The 26,807-nt window shown below is 37.0% G+C and overlaps 3 protein-coding genes across 12 annotated transcripts in view; 2 read left to right on the plus strand and 1 right to left on the minus strand.

Moving 5' to 3' along the window:
* The first annotated feature begins 9,347 nt into the window (after positions 1-9,347).
* On the plus strand, positions 9,348-13,794 carry cabp2a (calcium binding protein 2a). 2 transcript variants are annotated; one of them, XM_056737219.1, is made up of 7 exons: positions 9,416-9,457; positions 9,779-9,991; positions 11,390-11,420; positions 11,774-11,908; positions 12,597-12,706; positions 13,289-13,436; positions 13,657-13,794. In XM_056737219.1, exons 1-7 carry the CDS (start codon positions 9,416-9,418, stop codon positions 13,680-13,682), a joined length of 705 nt encoding a protein of 234 aa, XP_056593197.1. In that variant the 3' UTR covers positions 13,683-13,794. The 2 variants fall into 2 exon arrangements, with proteins under 2 accessions (XP_056593203.1, XP_056593197.1); XM_056737225.1 differs by lacking the exon at positions 9,779-9,991 and having other exon boundaries at positions 9,348-9,457.
* On the minus strand, positions 13,724-26,518 carry slc43a3a (solute carrier family 43 member 3a). The gene is made up of 14 exons (XM_056737208.1): positions 25,960-26,518; positions 22,711-22,830; positions 18,837-19,511; positions 18,636-18,765; positions 17,843-17,889; positions 17,559-17,635; positions 17,403-17,495; positions 17,159-17,298; positions 16,156-16,289; positions 15,894-16,034; positions 15,610-15,717; positions 15,337-15,523; positions 15,115-15,235; positions 13,724-14,739 (listed from the first exon to the last, which is right to left on the minus strand). Exons 3-14 carry the CDS (start codon positions 19,030-19,032, stop codon positions 14,596-14,598), a joined length of 1,518 nt encoding a protein of 505 aa, XP_056593186.1. The 5' UTR covers positions 19,033-19,511; positions 22,711-22,830; positions 25,960-26,518; the 3' UTR covers positions 13,724-14,595.
* Positions 23,845-26,807, plus strand: part of ctnnd1 (catenin (cadherin-associated protein), delta 1) — a 29,210-nt gene continuing 26,247 nt past the window's right edge. For 4 of the 9 annotated variants that reach the window (XM_056737157.1, XM_056737147.1, XM_056737172.1 and 1 more), the window contains exon 1: positions 23,908-24,251. The gene's annotated coding sequence lies outside the window, so the exon portion shown is untranslated. Of the gene's footprint in view, positions 24,252-26,807 lie in introns of all 9 variants that reach the window. The other 5 variants (XM_056737130.1, XM_056737166.1, XM_056737138.1 and 2 more) reach the window with 4 other exon arrangements.

Consider the following 26,807-nt stretch of genomic DNA (forward strand, 5'->3'; position numbering starts at 1 on the left):
ACATATGGTGCTATGCAAACAATATTTCTTAAAACAATTTAAGATTTTAAGCAAACTGAGAAAAATACAAAGCTGTACATTCTTTAAGTGTAATAACTTTAATAAACATTATTATAAGAAACACTACTGTCAATATTTGGTTATGAATTTCAGAACAACATGCATTTCGTATAACTAGTTACTTTGATATATAGTGCTGATGGCTTGTTTTGATTTTTGCAAAACCTGATGATCCATATTATTTAAGAATGATTAAGGAAATCCGTCATCTTTAATTTGGTCTCAGAACTTTGCACGTTACTGGACAAAACTCCCACTGTATCTGTGAGCTGACCCAGTTTTTATCAGCAGCTAGAAAGAGTTATTGTGAGAAAAAAACAGCAAGCTGGTGAACAGGCGGAGCTGAATGGACAGATGGAACGTTCATGTTTTAAGCTGTAAAAGAGTGAGCTCTGTTGTAATTGTACGAAACAGATGCTTTCAGTGGTATTAACACTGTGTGTGCATCACTAGCAGCTTGCAGCCAGTCAGAGCACAAAGATAAACCAAATGATGAAGAGTAGGCAATCGTTCCCTAAATATTTGATCCATACAATCAGTTCCGTATCACAAAGCACAAGATTGCACCCCTCCCAGTAGCAGTGATGTTATGTCAAGCCCCTGCTGCAACGGCATAGCCTAAGCCTACGTATCTGGTTTTGCATGCAGTAAATTATCTTTGTAATTTTTTGCATTTCATTTTAATATCATTAACATTATATACTGTAGGTTTCATTATTTATGTGTCAATAATTTGAGAGTGGCTGTATATAATGTTTTTTGGTTGAAATGTATTTTATTTTTTAAGGCAAAAGTGGGCATGGCTTGAGAGCAGAGAGTACAGCTAAGTTTTCAAGATTTTTAACACATGAGTCCAAGGGCGGAAGTCCAGAGGGGCTAGGACAAGATGAAGCAGTCCTTGTCCTAGGGTGCGCTCGAGAGCATGGAGACTGGGTGGCCTTGACAGGAAAGTCCCTGGAGCAATAGGTGGGGGAAACATGTGTCCCATGGCAAAAGGGGGAACTGCTGGCTGAGACGCCGGCTGAGACACCAACTGTGGCACTGGCTGGAAGGCCGGCTGAAACACTGTCTGTTGCGCCGGCTGGAAGGCTGGCCGGGACACCGACTGGAAGACCGGCTGACACATCGACTGTGGCACCGGCTGCATCGGACTGGACACTGGACAGTCTGGAACGGGCTCCGGGGGCTGCTGGGAGGTGGGGGAGGCGGGGCTGCATTCTTCTACTTACATCTGCTAAGCATGCAAAAAATGTTTCTATAGCCTTCTTGTCGTTGTGTTTTAAGGGAAAATAGATTTGAGTGTCATCCGCATAAAAATTAAAAGATACTCCATGCTTCCTAAAAAATGACCCTAATAGTAGCATGTAAAGTGAAAACAGTAAGGGAGCTAAAATGGAGCCCTGAGGAACTCCTGAGGTAAGACGGGCTACAGATGAGACAGCTTGGCCAATACCCACTGAAAATGTTCTATTGCTAAGATAGGATCTGAACCAGCTTAATGCACTTCCTTGGATGCCCACATACTCCACTTCTGGTCTTACATAATATTATTGTGTATGAGTGGTTGATGTGTGCCGTTTCAGTCAGTGCAAGCCGAAATCTTCACCTCGGTACAAAAGCTCAGATGTTTATTGTACTCTTATATAAATTGCTGATGTCAGATCACATGGCATTAACTTCGTCATTCACAGAAAGTAGCATGAGTCGTGGACATGACACGTATGCTTAACTGTAATAAAAAGACAAAGATCAAAAGTTTTCTTTTAATGATACACTTGAATGCTTTATATATAAGCTATACTAATCTTATGAAATTCCAAAAAGTCAATTCATCCTTCATAAAATAAATTTCTGTAACTCCAAGTGGTTAATAAATGTCTTAAAGCAAAACTATGGATTTTTTGGAAGAAAATTTTCATATTTCAGCATGAGCTTCTTGAAATGGAAGCCAGAAGAGATAAAAGATTATAGACAAGAATATGAACATGTAAGAGGATTTTGAGAGAGAGCACAGGAGACAGGATAAAAGATTAAATCAGATGCAAACAATGGACAAAATGAACCATTTTCCTGATCTCTAGTGAATGCACGTTTAGCACATACATATAAAGTGAGACAAATACAGTCAATGTGAAATACAAGAAATTGCCTCCAAACAAGACAAAAATACTGTTAATGTGAATAATAATAGACAATGGACAAGGTGTATGTTTTCTTATATTTATGGTTATTAATAAGAGCTTAATTTGACCACAGTATCTTTAAAGCGGATGAGCGAGAAAGAAAGCGTATGAATGAGAGAGAGAGAGAGAGAGAGAGAGAGATGAAGAGACAATATTAAAAACAAACAGATTGAGAGTGAATGAAAGTGATAAAGACCATGATAGAGAGAGAGAGAGAGAGAGAGAGAGAGAGAGAGAGAGGATGGGGAGAGGAGGGGCAAGTGATGTGCAGGAGATGGAGAATACATTTCTGCAACAGAATCTGAGCAGAGGAAACGGTGAACAGAGTGAAAGAATAGGATTAATGCTCATCTCAGAAGAAAATGTCAATGGGAGCAAGCAGCATGGAAACTATTGAGATCCCGGAGGACAAGATTGTCAAAAAGGTAGGCTATGTGAGCTGTGTGGTTGAGCATAGGTTGAGAACGTATAGTGTGACATATAACACAATAAGTGTAATCAATGTACGTTATTAGAAAAAAAAACAGGTATTCAGTAATAATCATCATTCCTTTGATTAAAAAAGTTTGTGTTGCGTTGACGAAGACTCATCTGCGTGTGACATCAAAGTACCGCGAGAGTCTTTCGGAAGCCGTGCAGTTTAACCTCTCTTGCGGTATCTTAATGTTATTGTTTGCATTTACATTTAGTCATTAAGCAGACGGTTTTATCCAAAGCGACTTACAGATGAGTGAAACAATGGAAGCAATTGGAACAAAATAAGGACATCAAAAAGACTAATTTTTTGAAAGAGAAGAAAAGAGATAGATGTCAGAAATGATTGGGAACAATTTCTGTCAATTTGCAAATGTCAATAAATGACAGTAACAGATTTAATGCTCTTTTTATCTTCTGCCACAGCAAATACATTTAAGATGTGTTATGCTGTAATTTGTTAATATATTTAGGCCTTCATTGCTGACTAAAAGGAGACATCTCCTTCCTCTAAACGTAGGGGTCTTTTAGGAAGAAGATTGAGAAGTTGAGAAGATGGAGCACCTCTTCAGGTGGCAGCTTCAAACGGCCACCAAAGACCAAGAGCCTCAGCCTGAACTCACCCACTGAACCTGAAGAAGAACCCTTCAAATGTGAGATAGAGCGCAGGAAACTTAGACCTATTGTGGCATCTGTCTTTGGTCAGGTATGTTTTTTTGTTGTTGCTTGTGATGTATGAGGAAAAATTGTCAATATGATATAAAATCTCTTAAAGGGCCGGGTGCATTTGAGTTTGTGAACTGTGCACTTTAAAGGTCTGATAAACTGGCCTTGTTTATTGTTATATACTGTTATATGAGGTCTACTTATGACGTTCGCTCAAATTTCACATCCAAAAACATAGGCTATTTTCTACTCAGGTATTACTCCAATTTACTGACTTATTTCCCGGATGTGATGGCAAGGCTTTGCGTATAGTTTGTATAGCCATTTTGTTTGTGTTTAAAGATATATGACCTATATATGTAGCTGTCAGCATTTGAGACCAGTGATCCTGAACCGGACAAAAGATCACTTTGATCGCGGGTCTCAAATGTTACGAGAGTTTCCAAAATGAATAAACAAATGTGATACTCACAGTTATTTATGGATATCACCCAGCACCCAAAATAATACCAAAACACTTCAAAATAACCTCCATTATTTGCAAATGCTGGATAAAACTCCCGATTCCCACGGGCTTAAGATCACAGACAACCTCTGCAATTAATACAAATGACTAGAGGTCCCCAGGTAATACTAATCTCGTGCAAATCGTGCTCAGGGCACATCAAGTGATCTCTAATAAAGCATTTTACGCAGAATACATTAATGATTTACTCACATAAATGTGCTGTGCCTTCAATATTGGATCTGGTAGGAATGGCACTGCTTTTAAACTCTCCACAAATTCAGTGTCGACCTGTGCCTTGTTCACGACGGAATCCTCTGAGAAATGAATCGGACAAAAGCTCAATTTTTTTTTACGCATGAGCTGGAACGTCTTTAAAAATAAGCTTTAACCCCGCATTCCTAATATCTGAACCGAAGGAAGGTTATGCAGTGACTGTATATGTCCACAACCAGGGGTGGCACAATATCTAAGTATCTTTTTGTTTAGCCATCTTATGTTTGTTTATTGCTTGCTATATCTTTCTGGTTCCGCGCCACTTGTGGTACTTCCGTTCTGTCATGTGCGAATCAGTGGGCGGGGCTAGAAAAGCAGTCGTTGATATTTTTCTATGGAGGCGGTGTTCAACCTATCAATGTCGTCATAGATATTCCCTCTTATATAAGAAAAGCTCTGGTTTGAATTGTGATTTTAATTCATCCCACCATGACTACATTTTATTAAAACCAAACTAACTTATCACATGTACCGCATACTTTTTCCATACTAGCTTCAGCCCTTGTGCTTATAAATATAAATGATGTGTATATATATTCTCAGCTGTGTAGAACTTCTTTTTTTCTTTTTGGCATCTCCTCAAAGAAATGGTTTAGTCCCTTTTAGTCTCTGTTTTGACACGTCACTTTGTTTTGCAAAATCTGTTTTTGATAATGAAGAATTGAACTATAATTGAACTATAAAAGAAAGAGAAACATGCAATGGTATGTAATCTATAGGGGTCAAGCAATACATGAAAGGAATAAAGTACAAATTTGAGAAGGAGGAATGAGGGAAAAGTCAAGGAACATATAGTAGAACAAGAATAATAGAAAGATTGAGAAGAAGAGGATTACATGGGTGAGATTAACAACTCAAAAACACAGATCCTGTTTAAAATGGATTCACCCACAATAACTCTGCTTAACACTACAGATTTGGCCATCATAATAGCATTTCAGTTTAACAGACACTTGATAGAGAATAGCTTTATAATAATACAACACTAATAGATACAGAACCTAAAGCGTGTTAAAGGGGTAGTTCATCGAAAAAAATGTGTTTTACACCCTTATGATGTGTACTGTTATGGAATGTACACAAATCTGATTACCCAGAGTTTCTATTCACTTTCATTGTGTGGAAAAACAGTCAAAGTGAATGGTGACTGAGACCGACAGTCCCTGACAGCTCCAAAGTGAATGCAAAATTGAATGTCATATTTCATTTAAAAATGTGATTTAATACGTTTTCTAAATCAAATCACTTTATATTTTTATAATGTTTCATTTTTCGGGATAAACTTTGTATGATCATGTATGTAGATAGTAGTGCACCGATTCTTGCAGCTACATAAACATTTTAGTCTAAAAGCGACATCCTTTTCTTTGCTTTTCTGTCTGTTGCATTCACCCTTCTCTTGGGTTTTGGCCTTAATCCATTGACAGCACAACAATGTTCAGCAGACAACCTAAATCTCCTCTATAAAACAAACACATATACACAAACACTAAAGTACAGAAGCTATCTGAACCAACAGAAAGAGACGCACTGCATTTTACCGTCTAGAAAGTTGTTTGTTGGTGGTCTGCCGTAACAGTAATATCTGAGACACTAGGCCTCCGGGTTTAACCAAATTGTCCACAGTGTTTCGGTCAGTTCTATATAACTTGATAATGATGAAATTTATCAGCACACGATGCAATATGATTCCCTTTTATTATCTCTCAAATGCTGCACATTTTCTATGTAAAATAAACATCTCTTGTGTCAAATAACCACACTAAATTGTAATTTCCATACAAATTCCAAATGAAACAAAAAATGGTTAATACAAAAGTCTCTTCAATATAAACAAAGTCAGGCTTTGTCTGTGCTTTTCCTAACTTGGATTTTGTTTTAAAGATATATCAGCATATCCACCTTTTCCTTGTTTGCAGTAAACACAGCGGCCTCTGATGTGCAAAACATGTATTGCGATTCGTACGAATGTGTCTAGGTACATTCATAGATGGTTTCAAGTGAGTTAAATTATATGATGTAAGGATTGACCACTGTTTATCCACCATTGATGTAAAGGTAGAGATCATGATTAGTTCACTGTGGCTCTTTGACATCAGCGTGATTAATATGTATAGATTTTTTTTGCACAACCTACTTATTTTCTCAGATGGGAACAACAGATGTTGTTCTTTGAGAGACAGGGGACGGGGCGGTAAATTGTTTATTGTTGGCTGTTTAACATATGAATGAATGAGTTATTCAGGAGATAGAGGGGTTACATCCTGTGGTGAAGATGGGCCGCTGTATGGTCAACCCTCTCATTGAGGTCAGGGTACATAGAGCACACTTATGTGATTTGGCATTGTGATTTTTAAACCTGTTTACGACCCTACTGCATGAGAGGGTGTTTTTACACTTATCATCTGGCTGCAGGCTGTTTTATATTGTTTATTTTTATTTTTATCCACATTAGCTTACACAGAGTGGCTGCCGGCTGTTTTATATTGTTTATTTGTATCCCCATTAGCTTACACAGAGTGGCTGCTAGTCTTCCTGGGGTCCACAGCCAGACAGAAATAAACATTTATAATATAGAAAAAACCCATCTAAACTTAAAGTTAACAAAAAACAATACGTTTAAACATATCATCAATAGCACCACATAAATTTGTACCTACCTATTAATAAGTATATCTAAAAAGTGTTTTTTCTAATATTTATTGGGACACTATTCCAAGCAACGGAACCACGATACAGTACACTCCTTTTCAGCCAGTTAGTTTGCAAAAGAAGAAGAAACATGGAGTGTGATGCTTTTATACTTTATGAAAATAAACCAACAGTCGTAAGTGTAGTTTAACCTTAACCGGCACCCATATTTACTTCTTATGCATGTCACTAACATGGGTCCGGAAAGGACAATGAAGCACAAACCTAGCTGCTCTGTTCTGAGCCATCTGAAGTTTTTTTTAGTTGTTTCGTTGATGAGCTTGACCATAACAGAGGGCAATACTCAAGATGCGATAAAACTAATGACTGTGCCACATTTTTCAAAGTGAATAAGGAACATTTTCTAGCCACAACTATGCCTTTCCCCATGGTATTTACTATTTGATCCATATGTTTGGACCAGGACAAAGTATTTTCCAGCATAACACCCAGCAACATAACATGATTTTCTGCAAAGCTTGCTCAGAATAGAAAGAATACTGATAGGCCTGCAATTAGATCCTGAAATATCTGCTTTTCCCATTTTCACTAATGGTATAATTTTAGATTCTTTCCATACATTCGGATATACACCTCTGAGCTTTTTTGCATATAGGACCTATGCGTGTTTTTTTCTGGATGGCTCAGGATTGTTATGAGTATATTTTAAATGCTCTAGTGCTCATTTACTAATATATACGTATTCGTTGAGGTTTTCATCGTGTGCTTTACATTTTTACCAGTGTCTGCATTTCTTGGCAATCAAACCCATGACATCAGTTTGCTTCTGCTGAGCTACAGGAATGTGCAAGTACAAACATTCAATGATCCTTGTTGTGTCCGTTATTTTTGGTAAAAATAAAAAACACATGTGGCCTTCAAACTGTGTATGCTCTAATCCAATTCTAATTGATTTAGAATTTTAAACAAATGAAACATTGTATTCATTCTTAATTTTATATAATCGTATGTTAAACGTTTATATTTGTCAATAATCTAAGCATATGAGCCTCTGGGCCAAAATGTTTTTAAGATTAAGAGAAATGTGGATTTAGATAAATATTTGACGGAATGCTTTTCCATTTATAATTAAATCCTGCTTCTAGGTAACAACAAAGGTAGAGGATTAAACACATTTAAGCATATTTCAAACTATTGAGCACATATGCGTTTATTTATAACACTGCATAAAGAAATTAATAAAAGTGCAAATTGTGCGTTGTGTATCACTTTTTAAACGTCAGTGCATATCAATTATTTTTGTCTGTTGCCCCCTCGTGGTTAGATTAAATCAATGCAGTTACTGAGTGTGAACTGAAGTGCAATACATTAATAGGCTACTTCAAAAAGACCCTTAAATAGTCTTAAAATAATACATCAAACACTTTATACATCAAACATCCTGGTTTGTGTAAAATCAATCAACAAATAAACCTTCAATAAACACCAATGCTGAACCATCTAATATGTGAAAACACATAAATATCTGAAAGAGTTATGTTGTAGGTTCTATTATTTTACTTTATTATAGCTGCTTTTGGTATGCTCTGCAATTTTGTCTTGTAATAAGAAAAAAGAGAAAAGTCTATCATAGAATTTAAAGAGATTAAATGGTAATGCTGCACGAATGTGGGATTGAAAACAGTAATACCTTTATCTGGACCAAAATCTCCTCTCAGTGCTGAGTGGAAGGGGTGAGAGGGCAACGGATCTCAGAAGAAAACAGGTTTTGTAGTCACCCTAACATGTTTAAACCCCTTTAATCTTATAGACGTCAATCCTCCTTTCATTTCTAGTGTTTGTTGGTTGTGATGCATGATAAACTCTCTGAAGTTCATTTGTAATGATACCTCTGTGGCCAAGAACAAGTTCACGGGACATGATATTATTTTGGGGTAGTGGGTAGATTACAGAAAACTCGTAAAACAGAGATGGTTCCTATAATAGTTTTTCAGTTTTGAGTCGTTGGCTTAAATCCCATTAATTCTGAAAACGTTGTGTCGGTTTTCTATAGCTGAGACTGGCCTGACTATTGTGAATCTTTTCATCTGTCATCTTGTTCGCTCATCACCCCTCTAAAGACCATCTGATGACTTTCTACCTTTTCTCTCTTTCTACAATCCAACAGTTTCTCATCAGCGCTGCCGGCTGCATTCCACATTCAATGTTATCTGGAATGTTAAGGATTATGAAGGCCTTTCTCACCCATGACTGTCCCATCTCTCTCTCTCACCCTTTTTCTCTCTCTCACTCAGAATAGGAGAGAGAGAGAATGTACAACAGATGCATCATGGAAAATGAGAGAATCGGGATTAGCGTGTACTGAATAAACTGCTGGCTGAAGAAGCAGGTCTCGCTGCTCCAAAAACATCCTGCACATTAGACTGTTTTAGTGATATTGACATCACCCCTCACCTCTGGGGAGGATGGGGTTCGCTTTTGGCGTTAAATCTTACGTAATGTTCGAGAGCAGGAACCATGAGTGAGCGATGGGAGGAGGCAGGGGGTGGTATGGAAAAGGAAAGAAAGTGTTGGATCAGAGAGAAGTAGAGGAACACAAATGATGGGAGCAAAGCCATCAAAAAGAAGCAGCATGAAGAAGGTAAGAAAATCTTTTTAAATGGCGAAACGTGCAGAGAGGACAGAGATCAAGTTTTGTTTTGTAGAGGTTGTAGAGTTGGACTTTGATTTACTTCGGCTAGAATAGGTTAACATATTTATGTTCTAGTTCTATGTGTGTTGAACAAAATGTAATTTACACATTTTAGCTTTGTGTGATTAACATCTAAACAAACTAGTTTTAGCTAAATTTAAAGATTGTTTATTGATTTAATAACATCACAAGAACTCATTTTGTGGGTCAGATGATCAGTTATTGCATGATTACATAGATCGATGCATAATGAAATGGTTCCACACATAGGGGGTCCTACCCATGAAGGGCAGCGGAGTGCCACTGGCATCTGACTTGTTAGGGGGCAGTGGTGACGCTGCAGCGGAAGATGATGAAGAGTTAGGGGAAAGGGGGCAGTTTGAAGAGCCCATATGTGCTTTGGTTCAGAACTGTACCGTCCTGCATAACATCGTGGGCCCCGCCTGCATTTTTCTCCGGCAGAGCTTCGCTCACGCTCAAATCGTATGTGCACGCACCTACCTTTCTCGAGATCCACATAAATTGACAAGTACTACTAAACATTATCTCTCTGGTGCATCGTATGTTCTGTTGATTTGTTGAGTCAAGTCCCATAATCCCCTCCATCATTTCCTCCATCACTTCCTTAAGAGATAGTTCTCCCAATAATGAACACTCCGTCATCGTTTACTCACCCTCTTGTCATTTCAAACCTCTATGACTTTCTATGTCTTTTTCTCTTCTTATTAAACTGCAACTAGAACAAAACAGGATTTTTTCATGTAGTATTATAACATCAAAACAAACAGCTTCTATAGGATGAGTAAATTTCACTTGAGAAATGAAAGGCACGTGGCTTTATTGAATCAAAGTGTAAAGAAACGCTAATATTTTATTCTAATCTAATGATTTCTGGACAGTCTCCCCAAAATATTTCAGGGTGTGCTTAGTGCCAAGCACGGTAAGACTAAATTGAGACTTCCTAAGGAATCCTTGTATTTTAGGTTTGTATCTTTATAAAGAGAAAAAAAGAATGGTCATTAAAACTCATGTTAAAACGTGAAGATGTATAAAAGTGACATGTTATATTGGATATGAGTACAAAGCAGATTGAACTCCATTGAACTCTATTTGTTGCCTGGCAACCCGGACCCTTGTAATCTGTTAACTGTCGTGACCCCATCAGACTGCTGCTTGCATCACGCTTGCCAGTTCATGGTAGTAATCAGCCTAAATACTCGCCAGCTGTGGGAATATGTTCTGGATGACCACTGCCAAAACACAGATCTAAATCAATCTGCCATTTGTTATTACCTTACATAAATTTGGTTTTAGGGATGGGAGTTTTCTGCTTGTTGACTTGTTCATATTTGGATGGAGTTAAGATGTGCAATGATGACTCAATTTCCATAACTAGAAATCCCTGACTAAACACAAAAACCTGTCTGTCCTTAAAACCTAAAATACAGTTGATGATAGCATTACACTTGTGTCAACAATATATACAGTTCAAGCCTCACACAATAAGTCAGCATATTACTAAAATTGTTTGCTTGTGTTGTGTTGGGCGACACGACAGGTGTGGCTGAGGTTTGCTGTTCCAATGTACTGTATAAACCTGACTTTTGAGATTTGATTTATGAGAAGAAGCGCAGTTGAAATGCAAAGCAGATCTTAAAAAGGTTTGCATTATTTAGGTTATTAAAATATATAAAAAGCACATATAATAAATTAACAAAATGTTAAATTGGGAACTCCAATTTATGGCAAAATCTATGCCAAAATACATTGGGAGCTCTTTTTTTTAACCATTGATCACCTAACATCCAGTCTGTATGTTTTTTTATGTATTTGTTGACTGTTTGTCTCTGTATGTTTCTTTGAAACCTACAATTATTACAGGACAGGGATTTACGTCCAGAGGAAATTGAAGGTATTGAGAAATATCCAACATCACTGATGTGTTTTATGTTGTTGACTTACCTTACCCACTAACCAAAATAGTATTGACTACTTTCCTTCAATCCCAATGGCCTTTTTCTATATATTTGTCTGTATCTACCTACAGTGTCAATGTACGTTTAAAAGGATAGTTCACCCGAAAAAATAAATAAACAATATGTTATCTCCTTTTGTGTTCCCCAGCAGAAAGAATAAACAGGGGCTACTAGTTGGGAATGAGTGTGAATTGTCCCTTTAACAAATGGTGGTGGTCTCTATACCTTTATCCCTTAAGATATTGATTTCAACACACTAAAGAAGATTCCCTCTCTCTTCTTCATTCAGAGCTGAAGGAAGCCTTCAGGGAGTTTGACAAAGATAAAGATGGCTTCATTAGCTGTAAGGATCTGGGCGAGTGTATGAGGACGATGGGATACATGCCCACAGAGATGGAGCTGATTGAACTCAGTCAGCAGATCTGTAAGACTCGCATGTATTCATATTCAAAGCGATGGAGGAGTCTAGTAAGGAGCCAATAATAAGATTCTAGAATAAGTAAAAGAGTTTAAGGTAGGAAAAGATGAACATGAACAGCCAGGTTTTAAAGAGTGCATACCTTGGGATTTTCAAGTTCCTACTTTGGTTTATGGAGTGTCCAGCGACAAGTTTATGTGCATAGAAGGTGTAAAAACTCTATTATTTCGTAATAAAAGGCAGTTATTCTTACCTTACTTCTTGACTGACTCTTAAATGATTTGTTCCGCAATTCATCTGTCTAATCCCCTCCATTCCGCTAGCCTAGTCTGATGTGATAGGTCAGATGGTTTGGTCTGCCGCGAATGAGGCTCAAGAGCTACAGTGATACAGCTAAAGTGTTTTTGCGGGCAGTCCTACCAAAACGTAGGCGAGAACTATATGTAGTGTCTGTATCTGAGGCGGTTCGTGGATCGGACTAGGGCACGACTCTTTCGCGTGATTGAGAGTCGACTCACTTTTTTCCAAGCCAATAACTTTGTTATTCATTCACCTTCGGATTTACAACTTGGCAGACTGCTTACATTCAAACACGGCAACATTACATACTGCATGAAATGTCATTTTTATGATCTCAGGTAATTTTTTTTTAAAGGTAAAACGTGATACTTACACAAACATCTTTGTCCATTAGGTGGTGGAAGAGTCGACTTTGAGGACTTTGTAGATCTGATGGGACCAAAGATGTTGGCAGAGACAGCAGACATGATCGGGGTGAAAGAATTGAGAGAGGCTTTTAGAGAGGTTGGTGTTTCATGCTACTGAATAAATTTATAGCATAAAATAAAGCATTGTTTACATTTTGTGTTTAGCACATCTAATACTAAACACTTTTATAGACAGTGTCAGGGGCAACAACAAACGTATGTGGCCCAAATTTATAACTTCCGGTAGTCCTACGCAAAATAATCAATAACTTTTTAGTAGTTTTAATTTAATCAAGTACAATTCATGTACGATAAAATATTAACATGAATTAATATTAACATTAATTGTTATATTACTAGCCAGAAGGATAACCAGACACAGAGCGTTGTCATTTTAGTGACCTAAAAATAAAGCAGAATTAAAAATATTCCTTATTCGATTTATGTTAAAATATTTTCTTCTATATTTATCAAAAACTTATTTCCATATTAAAAGTGATTTTGTATCACAAATTTTTAATGTGGTATTAGACTTTTGAACAATGTGAATGGTCTCTTTATGAAACCATCATGTAGATAAAACGTTGATCTTCCTTTAAGTTGTGAACTGGTGGACAGAAATGGATGCATTTATTCATTTTATATGTCAAAAACTTTCTTTTAAACACTTTTCTCTCAGTTTGACTCTAATGGCGATGGTCAGATCAGTCTGGCTGAACTAAGGGAAGCCATGAAGAAACTGATGGGAGAGCAGCTTAACCACAGAGAGATTGACGAAATCCTCAGGGATGTTGACCTCAATGGTGATGGGCTGGTCGACTTTGAAGGTGAGAGTTGTCATCTATGGCATTCACCTAAAATAAATATCTGAGATCAAATGCCAGTGATCACGGCTTAGTCTGAGACAACATAATGAACTACAACTAGTCCAAACCTAAAAAAATGGAATGCAAATATGCTCATCCTTTATTATGGACAAGGGTTTAAAATTGAATATACATTTTATGCATGGACTGCTAAACCTATTTTTTATCTTTCCCTTCACAGAGTTTGTGCGAATGATGTCTCGCTAACTTTGAGAATGTACTAAAAAGGGAGTTGTGAGAAGTGTAATGCAGTACATATTTTTAAAATAAAAACCTTGTAATTGCTACTTATCTAAACCATAGCACTTTTCCAAAAGAACTTTTTCATACATTTGCTTGTTTTTTGACAAAGAGGGAAAGTGTTCCATAAATATTTTATTTATTCATGTTTTTCCCAAATTTTCAATGATGCACATTAACTATGGCTTAAAATAAGATAAAATCAAATCAGACTGTAGACCAAAACAAATCAATACAAAGTTTCATCTAGTGCAAACTATAGCCTGCAACATGTTTTCTGTCAAATCTTTACATGAAATTCTTGATTCTTGATCAGTCAACTGAATGCACTGTTTTGAACATGTGAGAGCACGCAGCGGCAGTAATCAATCAGTATTATTTGTTTTGGACAACAGGCCATTGGCTAATGGGTCTAAGGTTACTACATGATGCTTCAAAAGTTAATGCTTCAAGGGTTATTGGCACTGATGCACAATTGATTATCACACAACATTTTTTGGAGATCTTTTAGGACCCATGTCTCTGAATCCCATTTTGCCGTAAAAAGTGTCCCATTGTTATGTGGAAACCAATGTTTTTTTTCTTAATATTGCTCTGTTCATTAACAGCAAAGTATACAACTTTTTATTGTCTTAAATTGTAATTTCTGTACTAATAAAGGTTGTAAATATTTAATAATGATATTACATTGAATTAAATTATATTACATTTCTGGCTATCACGTTTCATTTCTAAGTTTTTTTATCTTTAGAAAGACAGTGATACAAAATAATAAGCACAATTGTAATGTTTTCTTTTTGTCATTTTATAAAATACCTAGATAGATATATATGCATAATCATATCACAAATGCTCCTATAGATGAAAGACATGATTTGAGTTAATACATTGATGTTTCTGTTATTGAGCACTCTGACACACTCTTTAAGTTCTCTCGTTGTTTTGTCAGCTCTCTGCAGCGAAGGAAAACATTAAGAGGGTGTATGAAGGCTAGAAGAGTCAGGACAGTTAACATGATGTTCACCTACAAAGAGAAATACAGAAAGACAGTCTACTTATAAAGTGCATAGTAAGTCAAAGTATTTTGGCAAATTTACACATGCGCATATTGGGAATGTAGGAAATGTATAGTAAATGTATAGTAGGAAAATTACAATGGTAGTCAAAAGTGCCCCAAAACTGTTTGCTTTTGTAAATTCTTCAAAATATCATATAATACAAACAATTACAAAGCAGTTTTCCTACTATGGTAGTCAATGGTGGCCAAGAACTGTTTGGTTACAAGCATTCTTCCAAATATATTTCTCTGTGTTCATCAGAACTAAGAAACTTATACAGATTTGGAACAACTCGATGGGGAAAAAATGCAGAATTTTTGGGAGATCTGTTCCTTCCTTACATAAAAGGGATCTCCTCCAAGAACTGTGCTGAGAGCAAAGCATGGATACTGTAGCAAAGATACCATGGCAGAGAGAGACATCACCAGACCATATAGCTTTCCAAAATGATAGGCAGGAAACCTGTGAGAAATTCACATTTGTTGCACTGAATTTACTCAATCTATTTATTAAATTTACAATGAACTCCAGTCTGAACCTTTCATAAACTTCTATTAACTTACGCTATACTGATGAAAGCAGCATTGCCTCCATATAAAAAGGAACGGTTGAGGACCTGAAGGATGAAGGTAAGATACTGGAGTGGGAGGAGGGGAACGCTGGCACAGATGGAGAACAGGAGGCACTGGAGGGAGGTGAGGAGGAGAGACAGAATGGAGGAGCGCAGGTCTGCTTCTCGTTCTGACAGGCCTACAAAATGACGATGAAGAAACCTGTATCCTTGGTAGATAATGTGTCAATAAAAGGTTGGATCTTGCACGTCTTGGTCAACTGACCTGGAGCTAGTGGTCTTCTTCTGTGTCTGTCCATCAGAAGACCATTCCAGGGAGCACAGAGAACTCCACAAAGTTGAGTGAAGGCAAACGCATTGGTGTACTGACTCACTGAGAAAGGAAGAAAAATCATGGATGGACTTTGGTCAACTTGCTTTTTAGTCTGTAACAAAATTAGGTTATGATGCTCTTTCTTTGTGACCTTTAACTATAAACAATCTACACACATTCCTCCCATAATGAAAAAGGACCAAAGTTTGTGATACATGCAATTTAATTGAAAATACCAGTAACTGGGTCTTGGTCGGCCAGTCTGTTCAGCATTGGATTCAGAGTCCCAATGAAGAAATAATGTCGAAGTTGCATGACTGACAGCCATACCAGGTGCCACAAGAAGAACCAGGACAAACAACAGCTCTTTAAGCTCACTATAAAAAAGAAGACACTGTGATTTTAGGTTCTCTAATTGCTCCATATTTCATTTTAAACCATTGAAAGAACATTTTCAGTAACCAATGTAATTTCTGCAGTATGATGGCAGACTAGTACCTTTCTCAGAGTTGTCTGGCGAGTCTGCAGTCTCCAGTGGCTCATCATCTTCACATCCGCCTTCATCTAAACTCTGTTCTCGCTCTGCCTCGTATTCTTCAACATTGTAGCTGTTTGATTTCGCACAGCTCATGCTAAAAAGCAAAACAATATCACATATGAGTAATTTTAAGAGTGTGAATTGTGTATGATATATTTAGCCTATTAAATTTACTAACTATAAAAAATCCTTTATTTAAACAAACAGCAATGAAATCATGGTTACTTTATGGAATTCCAGTATATACATGATACTGAAATGTACTTTGATATTTACATAGTACATATTAAAGTAGTTCAAGGGTGCTACACCATGGAAAAATCTGATACCACGGCCAAAAAAAAATACGTAGAAGTACCATCGTTGTTTTATGGCCAGGTTTCACAGACAGGTCTTTTCTTAAACCGGGACTATGCCTTATATAGATTAAGATATTAAGATATTTACAAAACAATGGCACTGACATATTTTAAGATATTTATGGGCAAATTATGTTCAGTTAAGACAGGTCACACATTCATTTTGGTCTGGGACTAGTCTTAAGCCTTATCTGTGACACCAGGCCTAAATGTTTTTATGTATGTCAAATGATTAATCGTATTCAGAATAAAAGTTTGTGTTTACATAATATATGTCTGTTTACTGTGCATATTCATTTTGTGTTTATATACACACACAAAATAAATGTTTATACATAATTTAAATAATTGGTAAATATAAATAAATCTCTAAATATTTCCTAAATTTTCTAAATATTTCCTAAACATGTATGTGTATGTTTTGGTGTTTATAAATACAAAATGAATCTGCACAGTAGTAGTACACATACATATATTATGTAAACACAAACTTGTATTCTGGATGCGAATAATCGTGATTAATTGTTTGGCAACCCTAATGTGTGTGTGTGTGTCTGTGTGTTATACATAAGACACAATAGCCTACTATAAATAATTCACTGACCCATACGTGTAGTTCTCTGGGACTGGATAGGGAATGTGTGACTTCGGCATGAGAAAGATCGTCCGGAGGAGATGAATGACATTACAAGCTGAGAGGAAGAGAAATGAGGAGCGAAGAGAAACTCCTCTCTCATACAGCACCTTCAAAAATTATGATTTATATAAATCGTGTCATGAATTTCAAAACTGGTCATAGATGTACAAGTAATGAATATAACAGTACCTTACTTAAATGCACTGCATACCTTAATAATGAGAAAAATAACCGATGAAGAGTCAAAGGCCCCATTATAGATTGTTATGATGGTTGATCTGCGAGTATCAAACAGGTTCCCCACCTGTAAAATAGACACTGTAAGAGCACTATAAAATTAATAAAATATAATTGTTCAAAGACACACCTGCATATTCGTCATTAAAAACAGAACACCCCCCGCAGCTATAAAGGATAAAGCAGGAAATAGCAGGAGAGAGAGAGCTGGTTGATGGGAAAGCAAAGAGAGATTAGTTATGACAAAAATGCTTTGAAAAGTCTGCATGTTTGTACTATTTAGTATATAATAAGCATTGTGTATGTATGTATATTTATATATATATATATATATATATATATATATATATATATACTGTAATTATATTATTATGTATTATATTATTATATAATTAATATAGATTTGATCTATACCTTCATTGGATAGTGCCACTAGCAAGGTTCCTGTGGTATAAAGAATTCTACAAAAACATAAAACATGAATGCACGATAGGTCATAATTCTGGGTTTGCCTAACTGTGCCTAACTGTGGTGTGTTTGTTAAAGGGATAGCTCACCAAAAATGAAAATGATGTCATCATTTACATACCATTTGGTCAAACCTGTATGACTTTCTTTCTTTTGCCGAACACAAAAAATATATTTTGAAGAATGTTAGTAACCTAACAACAGCACTACCCATTGACTTGCATTGGTAATGTGTCCCTAAAATAGACGTGAATGGGTTCCGCCAGTGTTCAGTTGCCAACATTCTTCAAATCTTCAAAAAGTCATAGAGGTTTACAATGACAAGAGGGTGAGTAAATTATGACATAATTTTCATTATCGAGTGAGCTATCCCTTTAAAAATGACTATTTTATGATTCAAGTGTTGTGTGTTATTTACTGTGGGCTCCTCTCATATTAATAAACAACAGAAAATGTAAATATTCTTCAGATTTTATGGACAAAAAAGCCCCAAATCATGTTTAAATCAAATCATTTAAGTTATTATCCAAAAAGCTAAATGTTGTAATGGTTCAGCTGCTACATGGACTGCCCTGTTTTTGGAGTCGTCAAAACACCCACGCTGATGTCTACTATCTGCTTAAAGCACACCCCCTCACAATCAGATAAACTCCTTGGCTCCGTCACTCAAACAGGGATACGGTTGTGCAGTTAATTCTTGTTTGACCTCTATTTTACATGCTACGAGGGACCAACTCACATAGCCAGAAGCCGCGTTGCCATCGTGCCAAAATGGTCGTAGAAGAATCCATTGGGCAGGGTGAGAAAGTTGTTCATGAACGAGGCAACTGTAAAGACTAAGGAGAAATTCTCATCCTGCAGACTGCAATCTAATGAAAAACCAAGCACAACGATGAAAAGCAGTGTAGCATATAAAAAATAAGTTGACAAATAGCCTCACCTGATTTTTCTCCACTAGTGTTTGTCACATTGACGCACAGTTCACCGAAGTAGCCCTCTGACTTCAATACAAACATTAGAGATGCCCAACCAAACACAATGCCAGCGAAACACAAACATTCCAGTAGGCCAGTAGACAGGGTCAACTTGTATCTCACCCTCGTTTCCTTACATCCCAGCATCTTCTGCATCCACATGGCTACAGTCAGGAACACCTCTTGAACTGTTCACTTGAGTAAGAAGAGTGTGCTGTATATCAACAGCAGTTTGCCTTTATAATCGTTGCTTAATATTTGTTTGTTAATGCAACCTCTTTTTATGTAAATCAATCTCTCTCTTTTTATTTGTCCCTTTGTCCCTTTGCTCTTACAAATCACCAGAAGAAGAAATGGTTATGTGGTCGAGACAAAACGTTCTGAAGTTGTGCATGCTCCTCTCATAGGAGGGACCTAAGAGACGACTGTTGTAAACAACATGACATAATATTTAGTGGATACAGAAGTATGTGTCCAGGCTGTGCTTCATTTGTAAATTGCCGGAACAAGTGGGAAAAACTGGGAAATCATAATCTCACGGGGAGTCCGATTTTGATGACACCGGTTTATTCCACTGCCAAAGCTCTGAATGAAAAGCTCCTACCTTCCTCACGCTTTAACGGTGTGTACTACATGAAATACTGTAAAAAAAATGCAGACAACATGTTATGTCGTTTATTTATTTCCTAGTCAATTTATAGCTATTATGAAATAATTGACCAAAATATAACTGATGTTTTTTACAACATTATTTTTTTTTATTTGGTTTAAATCTAAAGATTGGGTCAGTGTTGGGACATAAGAGCGCACTCTGTGGACAGTTGACTAATCCAGATTACGATGTCTGCGCGCACTAATCTCTCTGAAACAACATGATGTTTCCTCATCCAACCCTACAATGGGTAACGTAGATGAGATAATATAATTAATAATACTGATATACACAACATCCGATTTAAGGATAAACTAGTGTAAATGTTTCAAATAAACCCATTACGTGGATTCTTTCTCACCCGCAGCAATAACAAGGCTTCATGTCAATCGGGTAATTTCAATATACATAATTCGCAGCTATTTGACCGTAAACCTATTTGATTCTCCAGTATAATTCCCCTATTATATACTCAGTGAAGTTTACATTTACTTCATACATCAGTTAATTAAGGAAACCAATAGGATTTGTGTTTTAACACATATTTAACACATAACACTATATAATAACAACACATGGGAGCAGTAAATGTAAAATTCACTAGGGATTTATTGATCACCTCAGACAAAAACATCAAAGAGCATAGTATATGAGATCAATAAGTGCAGGAAATGATAGCAGGTATGCTATCAATATTTAATGTGTGATATCAATGACAAAACAATGACTTTGACAGAAACAATGTTGAAGAAGTTTATGATAAAGTTTAGTAATCAGTAATTTTGTGTTCAAACGTTATTTCAAAACAGAAGAACAGTCTGATCGACAAATGTTTCTGTAGCTCAGCTAGAACATTGAAAGAGCAGTGCAAGGGTCGTGGGTTCAATGCCCAGGAAAACACACATACTGTACTGATAAAATGAATACTTTTTAATGCACTGGAATAAAAACATCTGGTTGTGCATAAATGTGAATGTACAACAGAATGGTCAGCTAAAGGAAATCCTCACGAATGCATGCATCATGAATGAGTTAACACTGAGAGAACAAAATTGATCTACGTAAACATAAGAGAAACTTTTCTGTGTGTGACGTACTGGTGTGTCACCACTTCAAAACTCAGCCTCAATTAATATGTTTTTAATATAGACCAAGAAATAATCTTAGACAACAGATGTAGTTCTCCAGCATTTATTTATTCTGATTAAATCCATAGCTTCAAGTAGTTTGTGTGTGTCTGGATGTGGTTTCTAATATAATAAAGAAAAACAATTATTAGCATAATACAGTCAATAAATCATCGACTTCGAAATATACGGTTCTCTTTGACATTTTTGGTCAAAATTGAGCTATTCACATATTCCTGTTGTTATATACAATATGTGGTGTATTTTTCCATACCTTTTGTACATTTTAGGACTTTTTTTTAGAAAATTAAAAGATTTTATTAACAAATTCATATGAAATGCAAAAACCTTGAATATTGCTGTCTCAAAACTGCTTAGAGCTTTTCAGGTGTGTTGTCTGTTGTTTTTTCAGTTTACACACGCATGGGAAATAAAGAGCGAAGGTGTCCATTTTTCATGGGGCAAAATGAAAGAAGCATATATGGCCACTAGGTGGAGCTCTGGGCAATATAATAGAGTCCATCTATTTTTATACGCTAGATAACCGCAGGAATATCACATTCATTAATTATATAATAATGTGAGATATTGCAGTAATCAGAGAACCTTTCTGTCATATCTGTCTATAAAACACATACATTTTGAGGTCCATTTACTTCAGAATAATCACACACAAATAAAACTATTTTAAATATGCGTATACAAATAAATAAGAAGTGAAATCACACAGGTGTGAGTGTCTGGTGTACAGTGGCAAATGAAACAAAACAACAATTATGTCAATCATGTCATAGAATTTGAAATTTGTGGCGTCAGCCCCCCAGTGTTATATAAAAATGACGCGTTTCTGAAGAGTTGAGGCCCCAAAACATATAAGGTATATAAAAAATGATTTATGTAACAAATTTATTTAAATTTCTTTAATAAAATTGTATAATTGTATATGGGTATAATTCTGAGAAAAAAACACCTATTAAAACATATTAAGAAAAGCATGGAAATCAGACAAATAATCAGTATTTTAAAATATGGTAAAATCCTTATTTATGATAATTCTCTCAATGGTTGACAATTTTATTAATCCATTTTCTGCATATAATAAAATAAATAGAAACAGAATTGTGGGAGAGTTTGATGTGTAGGACCTTGCAGATTGAGAAATGTCGAGGCAATAAACCAGCAAAATCTAGAGTGTTTACAAAAGGGTCAAAAACTCAAAAAATACTAATGACTAAAAATCTCACTAGAATTTCGAGAATTTCCTATAGAACACACGAAATTCTTGCTTGTCGACCCTCAGGTCTCATCAGCTATGCTCCATATCTTGACAGAGACCCACAGTGCACATTAGTGTAACCTCTGTTTTATTCTACTATAATTACTATAATGATATAATTCTACTTTTATTCTATACCACCAAGGTATAGGTCTGGCTTTTGTTGAAACTAGTTACTTTGTATAAGCATTGTATTATTGCTCCTGTATGACATATCTATGTTTTTTGCTATATGTTATGTTTATTGCTCCCTGAACTCTCCGTGAGTCGCATTGGATAAAGGCGTCTGCTAAATGACTAAATGTAAATAATGAACCAACATGCTACATCATAATAAAAGCTGGATAAAATATCCAGGCCACCCTTATGAGAAAAGCCAGTTCGTTTGAGATGCTTTTAATTTGCTTCATTTTGTGTATGCTCCTGATGCATAACGTATCAATCTGTTTCAAAAGGGTCAACCAAAGACTCCTCACAACAGTCAGGAAGCCTGTCTTTACAATGTCCGGCATTTTAAAATATTTGATAAAGGCTCAGCTGATAAAACTAAAATGAGGCAGGGTGGGGCGGAGGTTAGTTGCTACAATGGTGGTAAGTCTTCTTTGACGAGCAGTGAAACTGTTCCCTAAACTTGCTGAGGCTAGTTTTGGCAACAAATGCCCAATGGCTAACAATCCGCCATGTGACCTTTAACCAGCACCATTATTCAAAAATCACTTAAAGTTCCCTACACTATATATGCTGAATGCTTTTGTGTGCCCGCTGGGGCCAATAGAGTGACTGACCTTTGATCCTAACAAGGAGTTCCACTGAAGGTTCGTGTCCTAGCCACTAGAAGGCGTGTAAGGTTTGTCAAGCCCAACCCTGAGTCACCTGCTAAGCACATGGCTCCACAAACTCCCTTCCTGGGAGAGAGGAATCTTGTGTCACACATTCAGAAGTTTCCGATAACTATCATGAAATATGAATGCTTGTGAGTCAATTTAGTCGCGATGATGATGATGGTTACAAGAAACTATGTTTAGGGTAGTAATATATGATTTTATGGAACTGTCCTACACATAACATGTGAACTTTTTCTTCAAAATGTCATAATTGATTGAGTTATTTAGCAGCATAATTTATTAGTGAAGTCTGATACAATGAAATTGATGTAATTTAATTTGATTGGTCTAATGGACTTCTGGTAATCAGATAGAATTTATATAATTCTTCATAAGCTTTTAATAGGATTTCAAATATCACAGTTTTATCAGATGGACAATTGAAACTGTTGTTAGGACCGGACAAAGACTGGGAATCCATAACCTACACTATCTATTCTGGAACAGATATGAACATAATTGGTCGAGATTTACTTTTGTAAGAATTGGTTACACTACACCAGAGGTTGAAAATGCAAACAGAAATTCTGCACTTTTAGAAGATTAAATTTTGAATGATTAATATAAAAAATGATGCATGATGCATTTTGTTACTGAAATTATAATTCAGGAAATTAAAAACTTTTAAATGGAATTTATGAAGCATTCTAAATGACGTCATAACTGAAGACCTTTGTAAAAACCTGGAGCTTCAAATGAAAAACAATTGAACGAACAATCACAAACGAGCGTTCTGTCCTTTTGCGACAATTGTTAAAAATGTTATCTTTATGAAATCTAAAGTAGTGTTGAACCAATAATGAACAGCTTAATAGCGTTTCAAGAGATTTTGAAATATGACAAGTTCACAGGTGTAGCAAAGAGCGTTTTTGTCATGAATTTCGTGACGTGACAAACCAGTGATCGAATACAAAGATCCCGACAACAAAGAACAAAACGCAATATCTACCGCTGAGAGAAGAGGGCGTTTACATTATAAAAATAAATTTGCAATGAAATTTCGATGCGTTTTTCTTCCTCGCTTATTGAAAACTCATCCCTGTCCCCGCCCAGTCGTGTTGGTAAGCTGAACTCCACTTTCACAGGGGAGGGGTCAGACGCTTCACGGTGGGACGACGAGCGAAGAGAGGAGTGCACAAGGGGAGCGAGATAGATTGGTGGGTTTTTGAAAAGAGTGCTTAAATTTGTTCGTCTCAAACAAATTGTTTGTTTTATTTCTTTCGAGGAGGCACGTTAAAGGCCGCACGACAGACGACGGACTCATAAAATAGGGCAAATGCGACTGGTGTAGCGTGGGGCTGAAACGCCCAAATATAGAGCAGCAAACGTTTGGAATTACAATCACTTCCTACCGCTTGGAAAAATCTGAAACTGGCCATAGAGAAGCCCGTTTCGATAGGCCACGACCTCACATCGGGACTTAAACAAATCCAAAACCAAAGGTAGACAGATTCTATGGAAACTCTTCTGTTTGTTCTGATCTCTCTTGACTTTCTTTGTTGTCCACCGATTTTCCCTGTTTGGCCTCGTTATTTGGGAGCGTAACAAAGTTAGCCAGCTCTCCATGTTAGCAGGCTAGTGGAGTTAGCAGTCGTGCTAAGCGACACGGCACGAGCGTGAGTTTCATTTGGTGCCGATGATCACAGGGACGAAGGAAGCCTCTGTTTTCCTAAAATTCAAAAAGTTATGCCTAAATATACAGCACAGGTCTTCTGATCTCGTAATACATTCGTGCTAAATAGTATTCTGAGCGGTGCGTTGCCTGTTTTTCCAGGGTGGTTGCGGTCCTGTGATTTTTAACTTAACGTTACACGGATGATAAAGTTATCTGTTTACTTGCGTGTGTTGTGTTTGTGGTTGTATGCATATCAGTGTGGTTGTTTTGTATTAACAGTTAATGTTGCTGGTGAAGACACGATTCTATAAATGAATTTAGTTTGCGTTGAAGATAAGCTTATTTCCGTCACATAAATGCGACGAATTCACTAGTTTATTAGTCTCGTTGGAAATGAATTGTGCACTTTCCAGACGGTATAGTAATATGATATTTGGGATGCTTGATGTCACAGTGGCTTTATGTGTGGAATTGAAAGGACATAAATGTAATGCAAGGAGGGAGGAATTTTCACCGCAGTAAGGTAACGTTAACGCAGGTCGGGCCAAGCCACACACCTGAGTTTGCGGAAGTTAACCGTTTAAAGAGTTTCGGATAAATAAGTTTTTTTTAGCGTGACGTCTAATGTAGTCTGAACTTTTATTAATCGGATTTTTTTAAGTATACTTAATGTATAAATATGAAAATGCGAATTTTGTGGAGATTATATATTTAGATAAATGTGTGGTGCATGTGATATTTTACACCAACAATCAGATCTTTATGCGAATCAGGTTTAAACTATAACCGTTATTGTGTTTACCTGAACCGATCTCCGCTTCGCGCAGGTGCAGAGATGGCGTCTCTCCTACGTGACTTTGACTCAAACCAGCTGTTTTTTTCCCAAAAAGAGTGCGAAATTTGTTTGGATATTACTCCCGGTCTGGGCAATAATCTCTCCAAAAAAAGTTTAGGAACCTGTTGAGTGGGAATTTTAGTGGAAGGGTGTGAGGGTGGGGGAAGGGAAAGGCGCGGTCCAGTGTGACTCTCATTTACACACAACCCGTGTGAACAGGAGGTTAACGTTACAAACACAGTGCATGATTTACCCCACGACCCGCATGAGACACAGCGTGAGTCATTGTCATTCGCGATCCGATGCTCATCAGAAACATTAAAGCCTCAAAGCGGGAATGTTTGGGGACTTACACACTCGTCTACCTTGACATGAGAAGGGGACATGTGTGTACTCGCCCGGTATGAAACGCAGAATTGTAAATCCCCAAATTGATAAACTTACAGTTTACAGTAACTCTTTACTTATTCGGGATAAGTGTGTCTTTCAAGATGACTCCTCAGTGGCGAGTAACCAAATCGCTTGACCGCAGTAATGACCGGCTATGATGTTAACAGCAGGGTGTGTCTTTCAAAGGCGGAAGGACGGAGCGCTGTTATTTAAAAAGCGCACGACGAGTCTGTTCGTCAGCGGTTAGCTCGCTGTACTTTGGATTTTCAACTCCCAGCAAGAGAACAGGGATTCGGTCCCTCCTTCTTACCTTTTACCTGGAGTAACGGCCTCTCAGGTTGATGTTTGAAACGTGTTACGTCACCGGCGCTCCCACTTCCGGGTGTGTGGCGCCCGCGGCCTGAATGAGCAATAATGGCTGTAATGTTTAGTGGCTGAGTGATGCGTCCAGACAGAAAGGTCAATAAACCCTTTCTCCAAGCTTGATGGCTTTAACGACTGCCTTCTCAATACGTGTTCGAGTTTTAGGAGCGCATATTGTGCTAAAATGCATTGGGGATAAGTTGGCTGTGTGTACCAAAGTTCACTGAGCGTTAGTTTGGAGGCAGGCCAGTGCTGATGGTGTAGTGCTTTTGCTTTCAGCGTGAACCGAGTCAGCAGTAACTGAGAAATGCATGCATGCACGAGGAGTGGTTAAGTACAAACACTAGGAAGCAAATATTTTTGAATGACCTAAAGGTGCACCTGTATTGACTTTGTCTCCAAGTCTCCTTATAAAGGCACATTATGGCCCCCTAATGTTTTTCTTCTCATAATCCACATATTTGGAGCAGAAGTCAGCAGCTGTTGTCTGTATCACCTCCCACATGCATTAGATGGTCATATCGTATGATATTCGGCTGCCAGCTGCACTCGGTTATATTGCAAGCTTTATTTACTTGTCCTTAATAATGCGTTTAAACTATATTATGGCATTGTAGCACTTTTGTGATCTTGTCAGTATCTCAATATAAGTGTTAGCCCTTGGTGTTTAGAGTTTGGATGCTTTATAGCTAAGCTGTGTAATGCTTTGCTATCCCATTAGAGGACACACATGATTAAGCACCTGACAAATTGAATTACTTGGGTCTACCGTGGCTTATGCGTAATGCTCTTGTT

The sequence above is a fragment of the Triplophysa dalaica genome, chromosome 2 (genome assembly GCF_015846415.1).
Source record: "Triplophysa dalaica isolate WHDGS20190420 chromosome 2, ASM1584641v1, whole genome shotgun sequence".
Lineage (NCBI taxonomy): Eukaryota > Metazoa > Chordata > Actinopteri > Cypriniformes > Nemacheilidae > Triplophysa > Triplophysa dalaica.

Coding starts and splice junctions, on each gene's coding strand:
- cabp2a (XM_056737219.1), top strand. CDS start 9,416: ATGATGGGAGCAAAGCCATCAAAAAGAAGCAGCATGAAGAAG. Junction 11,909..12,596: donor TGAACTCAGTCAGCAGATCT/GTAAGACTCGCA, acceptor TTTGTCCATTAG/GTGGTGGAAGAGTCGACTTT. Junction 12,707..13,288: donor TGAGAGAGGCTTTTAGAGAG/GTTGGTGTTTCA, acceptor CTTTTCTCTCAG/TTTGACTCTAATGGCGATGG.
- slc43a3a (XM_056737208.1), bottom strand. CDS start 19,032: ATGTGGATGCAGAAGATGCTGGGATGTAAGGAAACGAGGGTGAGATAC. Junction 15,236..15,336: donor GCTGCTTTCATCAGTATAGC/GTAAGTTAATAG, acceptor AATTTCTCACAG/GTTTCCTGCCTATCATTTTG. Junction 14,740..15,114: donor TTGGAGGAGATCCCTTTTAT/GTAAGGAAGGAA, acceptor TTCTCTTTGTAG/GTGAACATCATGTTAACTGT.